Below are 12,571 nucleotides of genomic sequence, written 5' to 3'. Positions count from 1 at the left end.
GTTGTAGCTTAGAGCCAAATCACTTGTAGGAGACATCAGTGCATTGCAAAAACAACTGGCAAGCAATGAAAGTAAGTGTTTTCTTATCTTTATTTCATCAAGCCAGCACCTTTTTGAAATTCCTCCATTTCTAAGATGCAGTCAAATTCATTTGAAGGGAAAGATCCATTGCTGTTTCAGACCCTCAACACTTGGTGTCTCCTCATTGCAAATGCCACCCTCACTATTGTCTCTCTCTACATCAGTGTGGTCCCATTTCCGCACTGCTGATGCTACACATGCTTCTAAATACTGTCCTCTGTGCATATCAGCATTTGCAAAATTTTGAAAATGGCACTAATTTTTGCATGAGGTGGTCGTACCTGCACAGCAACAACCTTAATGAGTTATAAATGGAACTGTCTAACTAACGATGTACCTTGTCTCTGAGGCTGAGGTGACCAGAGATGGTAGTCTTGGGTGTGTGTGAGGTGTGCCTCCTTGTGTGACATGTTGTGTGTTTTCTTTCTGAAGAAGGCTTTGGCCAAAAGCTCATGTGTAACAGTCATTTCATTGTGTCTATCTGCAACTCAACATGTCTCCTTTATGGCGAGTAGTAGTCTATCTCTCCTTTCCACAATATTTCTGATATTCCAACCTGGACTTTATATTGCTTGTACTTAATAAATTTTTTATTTTTGAGTTATCAGTTTTCTGATTGGTTTGGTGTGGCCCACCACAAATTCCTGTCCTGTGCCAACCTTTTCATCTCAGAGCAACACTTGCAACCTCTGTCCTTGATTATTTACTGGACATATTCTAATCTCTGCCTTCCTCTACAGTTATTAACTTCTACAGCTCCCTCTAGTTCCATGGCAGTTATTTGATGGTGTCTTAACAGATGTCCCACCATTCTGTCCCTTCGTCTTGTCAGTGTTTTCCATACATTACTTTCCTTACCAGTTCTGTGGAGCACCTCCTCATTTCTTACCTTATCAGACTATCAAATTCTTAATATTCTTCTGCAGTAAGACAAATGCTTTGATTCTCTTCTGTTCTGATTTTCCCACAGTCCATCTTTCACAACCATAGAATACTGTGGTCCAAACATACATTCTCAAAAATTTTTTCCTCAGTTTAAGTCCTGTGTTTGATACTAGTCCACTTGTATTAGACAGGAATGCCCATTTTGCCAGTGCTAGTCAGCTTTTTATGTCCTTCTTGCTCCATCAGCCATGTGTCATTTTGCTGCCTAGGTAGCAGAACTCCTTAACTTCATCTACTTCATGATCAAAATTTCTGATGTTAAGTTTCTCACTATTCTCATTTCTGCTGCTTCACATTACTTTTGTTTTTCTTTGATTTACTCCCAATCCATATCCTGTACTCACTAGACTGTTCATTCCTTTCAACAGATCACGTTCACTGTTGATAGCAATGTCATCAGCAAATCTTACGATTGGCATCCTTTCACCTTGAATTTTAATTCCACTGTTGACCCTTTCTTTTATAACCATCATTGCTTCTTCAGTGTATAGATTGAACAGTATGGGCAAAGGACAAAATCCCTGTCTTACCCCCTTTCTAATCCGAGTGCTTTGTTCTTGGCCTTTCTCTCTTATTGTTCACACTTGGTTCTTGTACACATCGTATATTACCCATATTTCCCTATAGCTTACTCCTGTTTTTCTCACAATTTTGAACATTTTACATTGTCGAATACTTTTTCCAGGTCAACAAATCCTATGAATGAGTCTTGATTTTTCTTCACTGTTGCTTAAGTTAACAATCACAATGTTAGAACTGCCTCTCTGGTTCCTTTACGTTTCCAAAAACCAAACTGATCCTCAATTTTCTTTTCCATTCTTCTGTATATTATTCTTTCAGCAACTGGGATGCACAAGCTGTTAAGCGGATTGTGCAGTAATTCTTGCATTTGTTGGTTCTTGCAATTGTCAGAATTGTGTGGATGATGTTTTTCTGAAAGTCTGATGGTATATTGTGTCTCACACATTTGACACATCAATTTGAATAATTCACTTACAGTGAACTGACTTCTAACAATATAAGTTGCCGCTCCACGTTCTTATAATGACAGAGTATTGCCCTGGCAAAGGGATTCACTGTTTGCTGTAAGATACATCCTGACATAGTGGCCATTCCAACTCCAGGCACCCAAAGAGCCTGTACATACCTGAAATAATGAGTCTGGCCATCACTCTCATGTTGACTTGAAATTTGACTGGCTACCCATCCACAACCAACGTCAACAAAATATGATGGGGTGACTCACACAGGACATTAGGGATAGCCCCAGAGTCCATGAAAACATAGGGCCATCCATTGACTGACTTGTGGCTCGCCAACTGTTACAAACAGTTGCCAAATGGCCTATCTGATGGCTTGCCCTATACATGGCTTCCATATGTGGGCAGCCCTTCAGATGTGCAACAAATGGCAATCAGGACAGGAACACTGGCTCATCCAGTGTGCAGAAGGCAAACAATGCTGAGGATGCAAAAACTGCTGCAGACAGGAATTAAGATGCAGTGACCAGAGCAAGCCTGCCGAACTTCATGTGTGTGATGACAGGCAGCACCTAGATGCCACTGCATCAGAATTGTCAATAGCATCAACGCATGCTGATTTGATGGCAGGTGAAACCACCTGTGGTATCCTGCAGGACACTGGTGGCTGTTTGCCATGCATACCTCATTGAGCCACCTGCTAGTTATCAGAAAGGATGACCCTTTCCATTACTGTCAGTTCGCGTAAGACCACAATCTGGGTAACTTCAGCTAAAGAAGGGTCGGAAAAGGTCAACGCCCTAGTATGAACCTCAGTATCATGTGCTAATCAGACAATTCTATTGTGAATCAATGAGTCCGCAAAAGAGGTAGTACATTTGGTACACTCAAGATGACACTTGCGCAAGTGTCCCTGCAAATCAGTTATCCAGGCCACATATGACTGCTCTGGGCACTTGTGGTGCTGGTTAAACTGCAATCGTGCTGCCACTGTATGGGTTTCATGTCTAAAATACTGTCAGCAACTGACAAAGCTTATGAAAGGCGAGTTTCTTGGGCTCACTGGACAACAATAAGGCAGCCTTATCAACTGCCCAAAATTAACACAAGGAAAAGTAAAACAAAAAATAATGGTGTTACGTGCATGAGAACATCCTTCATTACAGCTTTAGTATCTGCACAGGCATGACAATACCAATACATTACACTGTTGACATGGGTACTTCTCTGGTTGATGGTGGATTAATAATACTTGTGGAACAGAACCTTCTGAAATGGAAAAAACTTGTCATGTGAGTCAATTTACAGGAAGTAGAACTCTGAATCCTCGTAGAGACATGCACGGGGATAAACTCAGCATGTGGCTGGCATGGACAACTGTCAACTGAACATTCAGCAACAACACTCGGCATGTAGCACAAGGCGATGTCTGTGGTAGCTGAACTTAGTGTAAGCACTGGCCTGTCCTGCCTATGGCTGCCTGCAGGTAAACACTTCTGTCAGTGGGTCTCTCCATACTACACACTGCATGCACCCTCCATGGTAGTTTTCCTCACAGTTCACTGCACTACCCACAGCAGCTCATATGCCTTCATCATGATGTCTGCTGGCAGGGATACCAGAATAACACTGATATAAAATGTAGAAAACAGAATGTACTTCATATATGCATTGAGTAATATGGGTACTGCAGTTTGAAATACAGCTGGCATTGATCTGTTTTTAATGCCTTGTTCCATTCCGTTACATTACAAATTTTCCATAGCAGATGATGCAGAAAACAGATCACTTCGCCTTAGAGCGTGCAAAACATATCCATAGGGCATAACTTCCACTCTCCAGCATCAAAATCTTTAAAATAAATAGATCATTTTCTTAGTGGATTAATAGTTGAGCCATTGCCCATACATTTCTGCAGTGGTTTTGCAAATTTAGTAAATGATGTGTATCACTCAATTTTCTTAGCCATATGATTCATTGCTTCACAATTAGCAATACACGAGATCTCATCTAATTATTCACTCATTAGCAATGAAAGCCTGGTCAGGCAGTTCACTTTTATTTTGGTAATGGACACCTTTTTGTTTTTGTTTGACACTTGGATACATTTGTATTAATATAACCAAATCCACCACAGCTGAAACATTTAAGCTTCTTTTTGTGTGTTGACTTTTCATACTTATTTGATGAAACAACATTCCTGCTCATTTCTTTAACATTTGCATTGGTCGTGAACAGGGCGACTCAATCGTTTCATTTCTCCTTTACAGAAATGAGATAACTCATCCATTAAATATTTTAGTCTCTGTTGATCCTTAGATCTTGCCCACCACAACTGTAGTAGATTTTCATAACTGTCAGGCAGTGTTTCAAGTAACTACACCATTAATGATGATTCATTAGGTTTCACATTGAGTTGCTGCATATGAAGCACCAAGTTCTCAAAATCGGCTAGATGTGTCACAGTGTCATCACTAGATGTGTCACAATGTCATTATCAAAGACCATATGGAAATTGAAAAATTCTGACTGAACAGAGTTTGCAGCTTTCTTTCAAAGTGTGGCCACACTTGAAAGCTATGCGCATTAGTGTTGTGACATCCGTGAAAGTGTGCGAAAGAGCAATACTGTGAACTTCCGTTAGAGCCTGCCTCAGGTGCCTGTTGAAACCCTATCGTCATATGCTCGTGCTCAGTTAATATGTTATTACTGATTGCATACATTTGCCTCATCATATTGTGTTCAGTGTATGTTATGGTGGTTTGTGTACATGTACAGTCTAATAAAGTGTACTAACATTTTTGTTTGTGTTGTGTGTCTAAGTTACATCATCTTTGTTTTCCGTTCAAACGTGGCATGTAGCTTGTCCCACGTATCTCTTGTAGTCTCACCTGCAAGCAACAGTGCCATGATTTTTTGCTTCAACAGTTCTAATGACGATGTGAATTGCTGCACAATCAGCTTTGTGCCATGTTTTTAGCACAGCATTGAACACATCTGCTTGTGGTGTTGTAGCACCCACTGAAAAAGCTGCCAGATTTTGCACTTTGTTATACCCACCTCATTCATGCTGTATGACACACGTAATTTGTTTCATACTGAAAACTTCCGTATGGTCTAGTTTTCAGCTCCGTACAATTTTTCAGTGACATGGGAATCAATGATAGACCCATAAAACAATTCAAATTTACAGCTGCAAAAATTCCACACAATGACAGTTGTGCGGTTCGGCCCCCGGCGGACCCCCCAGGGAACGTCTCATACCAGACGAGTGTAACCCCTATGTTTGCATGGTAGAGTAATTGTGGTGTACGTGTACGTAGAGAACTTGTTTGCACAGCAATCTATGACATAGTGTAGCTGAGGCAGAATAAGGGGAACCAGCCTGCATTTTCTGAGGCAGATGGAAAACTGCCTAAAAACCATCCATAGACTGGCCGGCTCACCAGACCTCGACACAAATCTGCCAGGCGGATTCGTGCTAGGGACCGGCGCTCCTTCCCACCCAGAAAGCTGTGCATTAGACCGCATGGCCAACCGGGTGGGCTTACCTATTGTAGGAGACAACATAAAGCACACACATGGCATGGCATAGTTCTTACTGCAAGACAACATGATATTTAGGAGAACAACATGACATTTAGACATTGCACAAAGAGATATGCTACATAGCAAAGAGTTAATACTTTAACAAGATTAACTAACTAATACACTGTTGCATACAGATAACTGGAGAGGGACTTGATGTTGACCCAGTAATCCCGCATTCTCTGGCTATGTTTCTCCTTTGTCCAAAGGGAGGCAGTCTTTTTATGGGGTGATATGTCAGGAAACCTCTTTTCTTTAGGTATCCTTCTTAGAAGTGCTTGGTTTCTAATGTCACTTTCAGTTATGTCCAGTTCCTGGACGTCTTTCTTGACTTCTGTCAGCCACGGTGTCATGGTATTCCTGCTCTTCCAGTAGTTGAGAAGTGAGTTGGTTAGTCTTGTTTGGTCCATCCTTGTGATATGTGCGTAGAAAGTGAGGTGTCTCTTCCTGGCTACATCTGTGATTTTCCCAGTATGATTGTATAGCTCCTGGTTTGATTGTCCTCTGTACTCACCATCTGTTTTGACCAGTCCCAGAATTTTTCTCAGGATCTTGCTTCCCTGAATCTCTAGTTTATCTGTAAAGCCTTTCCTGTTCAGATTCAAGCATTCTGAGGAATACAGGGCTTCAGGGCAGATAACTGTTTGGTAGTATTTTAGTTTGGGATTGTGAGATAGGCATTTCATATTATAGATGTTCTTGGTTAATCGATATGCTAATTGTAACTTATTAATCAAAGTTGTTAGTGTTGTTCCTTCTGATAGATTAGGTTCCAACCATTCTCCTAGCTACCTGGATCTGTCAACTTTCTCAATTTTACCTTGTTCCAGCTGTAGTTCACTGGGAGTATCGCTGATGTTGGTGAGGTATTTTGTCTTTTCTAGAGACAATTGAACTCGTACCTTGGCAGCCTGGAGTTTGAGCATATTGATCTGCTTTACTGCCACTTCCACTGAGCTTGCTATAAGTACCAGATCATCTGCGGAACCTAAACAGTCTACTTCTAGTCCCTACTGTTTGTGTCCCAGGTAAATACCGCTCAGTATATTTTGTACTTCCATTTCTTTTTGTCACTCTCTGATCACCTTGTCCAGTGCACAGGTGAAGAGAAGAGGTGAGAGTCCCTGTCTAACTCCAGTCTTTATCTCAAAACTTTCTGAAAGTGTTGCCCTGAACTTTACTCGTGATCTAGTTTTACTCAGTGTCTTTTGGATAAGGCTGTGGGTTTTCTGGTCTAGGCCCATTTCCTCTAAACCTTTATTGGTTACTGGGGTCCATAGTTTTGAAACATAAGAAATTTGTGAACTTTAAGTTGCTAGTGATTTATTGCTATCCCCTGTCATCATAACATTCAAACAATATGCTGTCTAGTATTTTTGGAGTAGATATTCTTGAATGCTGTGTTCCACTATTTTGTGTTGAGGCTCTTTATGAAGAAGCTTACTAATCAAGCCGGGAGTATATGCTGAGTATGAAACAAAAAATATAGGTATAATGGCTGTATTGTATGATGCAGCATGGTCTGCTTCCTCAGTAGCACCCATTTTTGTGGTATAATCGTTATGCTGCTCTCTGCAGCCCCTTCTATTAATAACAATAAAGTTTACAAATTGTACTCACAGACAGTAAGCATCATGGTTGCATTTGGATGTGGATTTATGTCTAGATTCATTGTGTTGAAGAATTTGGAAGCTGGCATGAAATAATAATTTCATTTGCATTTACTTAGCAACTCTCCAATTTGATAATGTTTCTTGCATAATCCACATTGACATCAACATCCATACTCTACAAAGCAAGTGCAAAGCAAAGCGTGCATTCCATGGTACTAGTTATTAGGGATTTCTCTCATTCCATTCATGTATGGATGGCAGGAAGAATGATTGCTTAAATGCCTGTTTGCAGAATGTAATTAGTCTGGTTTTGTCTTCTTGATCTCTATGGGGGTGAAGTAGATTTTTACAGAATAGTCGGAGTCTTTCTTCAAGCATCTGCCAGTTCAGTTATTTCAGCATCTTTGTAATTCCTCCAATGGATCAAACAAACATGTGGCCATTTGTACTGTTCTTCTTTCTGTGTGATCAATTCAGTGACGACTTTGTCACTTGTATAATTCATTTCTGCTTATAAATATTATTGTGTGACCAATTAAATATTTTCTGTGATGTGGCACTTGTTTAATTACTGTGGTATCTAAATATTGTGTGTTTCATTTTGTTCCTGCTCATTACTTTGATAATACCTTTTGCAAACTATTAATGGTTGTTGATTTCTTTTTTTATCTGTTATCATAAACTTTAAACAATAAATTAATGTTTCAGTGAGCTCAGTGGTCATTGCTGTTCCTTGGCACTTCTGTCAATTAGATTTATAATATGGATATACAGAATGAAGTGTGTAGTATACAATAAGTCATAAAATTTTGTGTTGAACATTAACTGAGTAGTTATTGCCATATTACTTCAATACCTTATATCACATATTTTTTCTTTTCTTTTTAGGTCATCCACATGTTTATCCCAGCTCTATTATTGAATCAGAATGTGTAGATATGTATTCACAAGATTATATGTTTCTGGCATGTGTAAAACATATCAATGAGGTACGTAACATAATCTAAAATCAACAAAAATTTTATCTGTGTAATGTGTAGCTCCTTCTGTGTGCTGGGTAGCACTCTGTAGGCTACTGGATGAAGTTTGGTGCAGAATGCTAAGTATATCATTGTCAGAAGGTTCCCATACCTTTCTATTTATGTATGGTGTATGCGGAAGAACAGTTGTATATATGGTTTTGTGTAAGTGCACATTTCATTGTAATGAGAGATAATGGACACTATATTCCACTCCATTTGAACCATAGTGCTGGTACAGTGCAATCAGCTGGGTCAGTGTAGGAGGACATCACTTATAACATCAGCAGTGTTTTCAGTCTTATTTCTATGTTATCAAATGTTCAATCACTGAGCTACATGGTGATCTGTTACAACAGTTACTTCATTTATTTATATTTCAATCTAGGACTTTCTGTTATTATAATTAACTGATTACGGCAGTGCATGAGCAGACTCACTGTGACATGGTGCAATATACTGATGAATGAAATTAGATAGCATGTGAATATGTAACATTACTTTTAGAGAGTAATTATATGCAAGTGCTATTTCATGTAAAAATCTCATAAATTAACATTTTGTAATTATAAAATGCAGGGTACAGAAATTATAGCCGGCCGCTGTGGCCGAGCGGTTGTAGGCGCTTCAGTTTGGAACCGTGCGACCTCTACAGTCTTTAACAAGATAATCATAAGTTGTCTCTTCCTTCTCTATGAATAGATGATGAATGCAGCTAGCCGCTAACTTTGTGTAATGTCTTGTCTGTATAGACGTGTATCTGTTGCCTTTAAGACTCTTTCCCCTTCACACATAAATCTATACAGTAATGTAAGGGCCTCCCGTGTCTTGGCTGATCCATGATAAGACAGGTGAAAGGTTGGACTAATGGAGGATTATTAGTATTGTCTCTATTTTTATTCGCTCTCTCTCTTTCTCTCCTTTATCTACGTACAGTTTTTAATATAATATTTCATTACATGAAATCAGCCAAATAGGATCTTTGGTGGAGTCCTTCGTCTTGGTAATCAGCGGCTGGCTTGCTGTAAGAGATCTTTACATTTATTATTACTGTTAAACACTGTATTCAGTCGGGAGAATCAATTGTGTGGACAATTTGTTCCTTTTACGAAAGATTGCGAATTCCAGATGTGTACGAAGCCTTTTTGGATGATTTAACACAGACTCAGTGATTGCAGGCTCTCTTCGACACAGCTGAAACTTCCCCACTAATTACAGGGCCAACGTGATCATCACATGGTTCAGAAAAAACTCATTCGTTCATTCACTCCGGAACAAAAAGTCACAAACCTTATTTATGAAGGAAATTGTGTATTAAATCCATCTCCGTTACATGTCCAGATCTCCGGTGATTCCACGTCTTAATTATTTTCCGTTTACACTCTCTTTCCATTCAAACAAACCGCTAGTGGCACAAAAGTTAATTCGCTCGATTTAGCGAGAAGAAAATCAGAATATGTAATTCTCAGAAATACGTCAATCCCTCAATCCCTACTCCAGAAACTGTCCTAGTTACCACTCTAACAACCATGGAGAATGCCTATATGCATCTCTGTTATTTCAAAGAATAAACGCGCTAGAAAATACTTTGGCGTCGTCTAGCTGTCGCCGCATATGTTACGAGAAAATCAGATCAGATACTTTTCCAAAGTGAATGAATGTGGATGGTTTGATTGACAATGATTAATTGGTGCGTGGTAGAGGGTATTTTCTGTGGGGAAATTACAATGCCCCTCACAGCGAGCAAAGTTTGTGAGCCTCATTTTTATTTACCGAACACACTTCGCGAGCTATCTATTAATGTGGGTAACCCGGAAGTGATGAGTGTCAGTCCTCCGACTGAAAAAGAAATAATTATGTTTAAGACAGACGGAGAAAAGAAACATTGAAAACAGAAGAAATGAAGAGACAGGTACCGCGGCTGTATTGCTTTTACGTGCATCAAGGTGTTTGTTCGCTGTGCACAACCAAGGAAGATGATCTTTCATGAGACTGTTATCAGGGTCTACCCATTCGGGAACTTTCTTAAGCAGGGAAACCTTGGAAAACCTCTTAAGCCTAGACCCCTAGCCTACGGTACATAGAAGATAGGAAAGCCTACAGAAGAGAAAAAATAATTTTGAAATTGATCTCTAAAGCAAAGATAGGGATCGATTTATATAACGATTTGGAGAAGAGCGATTTGTCCCTCTAGCAAAAAAAAATTCACAATAGATAACTCGAGTTTCTTTTTTTTACAATCTTGTTCCCAGGATAATATCTTGCGATGCTGAAACTCCCCCGGATCTTGCATGTCCCCGACGTCCACATTTGTAGTTGGTCTTCTACACGGCCCACAATGGGAAGAGTAGAAGGAACAGGGATACCAGATTTCACATGCAACATTCATTCCAAAAGAATTAGCAATGACCAAAAGGGAAACTCTTCCTGTAAAAGAACTGGTTAGGTTCCACCGTCCAAGATTCTCCTTTTTGAAAACAAAATCCCTATGGCTTCATGTATCCTTTTTCTTACGATGTACTGCAAGGAATTTAGCCATTGACTTAAAGTTTCCGTTTATCCATTGACTAATGCTGTTGCCGAAAACATCATAATAATTACTCTAGTTTGAATTTTCTTTTGGACTTCGCATTACCATTTGTGCTTGTAAGTCCAAAAATTCTGACACATTTTCTGTCAATGATTTGTTCTTCGTAATTTAAAGGATTCATGCAACTTGCAGTAGATTTTGGATTCAAATCATCGAATAATGGAAAGTGTGGTTCATTTTATACAAAGACATAATCCATCATTTCCTTGAAAAGTCATATCATTTATCTATACTCATAAAAATTTTATCCTAAATACATATATTTCTCCGCTTGATTGCTGTAATGTAAAAGTTATTAGTAGTGAGGAATGTAGAGTCTCTTCTTTCATCTATTCTCTGATTCATCCGGCATTCATACATGCACATATATGGAAATGGATTTTCAAACAAAATTCCAAAGTGAACAAGACCCATTAAGTAACTACTAATTCTATGAATATTACTTTCTTTTGACATTCAACAATAAATCAAGAACTCTTAACATCTAATTATGACACTTTTTTGAAGTTCAACATCAATCAGTTTCCCCTCGCGTTTGATGCGAGTCTCTTACAAAGCATATCTGTGTCGTCTATATCGATTCTAACTCTCGCGCCGGCGTCAATTGTTTTGCGCGGGAAATTATCTTTGCGGTGTTAACCGTCACTCATGATTCACTGCCTAAATGCATCACTTCACACGTTTACACATCTAAGCGTGCACTTGAAAGTATATATGAACATTCACTGGGAACCTCTTTTGATTATGTAGTGTCATTTTCGGGAAACATTTCTTTCTTCTTGAAGGTCATTCAGATCCTTTATAAATCTTGATGACATTAGCAATGCTAAAGTTCCATGTTTACCCAAACACAGGTGAAGCCTATCTCCACTGTCTTCTTTGCAGCACTCAATAGCAATAGTTAGTCACTATTTCTACAATCTGTGTCACTGATTAATTATTTCAGTTTAAAGTTTTCTAACACTAAACACACACAGTTTATTTTTATGTTTTTTCGAGCGTTCATCTCTGTCACTCGCAATACCATTCCTCCCTATCTTCTAATCTTCATTAAATTTTTTCAAGTCGTTATGGGAAAATAACCCTTTAATTTTGTTAGATCCCGGGTATGCTAACAGATAAGCCCCAGGGCTCAGAATTTGTAGAATGATGTATGGGCCAGTATATAATAACTCCCATTTCTTTATACTCTTCTTTATTAAGGATGATTTGGTATGTCTTTTGACTAGTACCTTCTCTCCGACGTGGTACGCCTGTACCCTTTTTATTAATTTGTCATATTGTTGTTTTCTCTGATCAGCCTTTTGTGTCATATTTATGATGGCTTGCCTTATTTTTTCTTCCCAAGGCATCTCAGTTTCCTGAGTTTTGGGCATATGTTCAGTCCAGAAGTTTTCTTCTTTTGCCTCGAACATCAATTCATGAGGTGTATATCCAGTGGAGGAGTGGGGCATGTTGTTGTATATCTGCTCAAATTCTTCCACATAATTTGCCCACGCAGTCTGCTTATTATGGCAATAGGTCCTCATAAATCGATTGAACTCTCTAAAAATTCTCTCAACCAAATTGCCTTGTGGGTGGTAAAATTATGTTAGTATGTGTTTCACACTGACTTGAGACAAAGCCTGTTTCCATCGGAGTCCCGTGAATATCTTAGCATTGTCTGTTACTATCGCCTTAGGTATACCAACATGTGGAAGATAATCCCTTGTCAATCTTAATACAATTACTTTGGCTGTAGCCGCATTTATCGGG

At 39.1% G+C, this 12,571-nt stretch overlaps 1 protein-coding gene across 1 annotated transcript in view; it reads left to right on the top strand.

Moving 5' to 3' along the window:
- Nucleotides 1–12,571, top strand: part of LOC126484551 (serine/threonine-protein phosphatase 2A activator-like) — a 340,077-nt gene that overhangs the window by 233,047 nt on the left and 94,459 nt on the right. The window contains exon 6 of the mRNA XM_050108109.1: nucleotides 8,096–8,196. Coding sequence (XP_049964066.1) covers nucleotides 8,096–8,196 — 101 coding nt within the window. The remainder of the gene's footprint in view (nucleotides 1–8,095; nucleotides 8,197–12,571) is intronic.

Source organism: Schistocerca serialis, chromosome 6, assembly GCF_023864345.2.
Source record: "Schistocerca serialis cubense isolate TAMUIC-IGC-003099 chromosome 6, iqSchSeri2.2, whole genome shotgun sequence".
NCBI lineage: Eukaryota > Metazoa > Arthropoda > Insecta > Orthoptera > Acrididae > Schistocerca > Schistocerca serialis.
The sequence above is the reverse complement of the archived record's forward strand: the minus strand, read 5'-3'. Positions and strand labels throughout refer to the sequence as shown.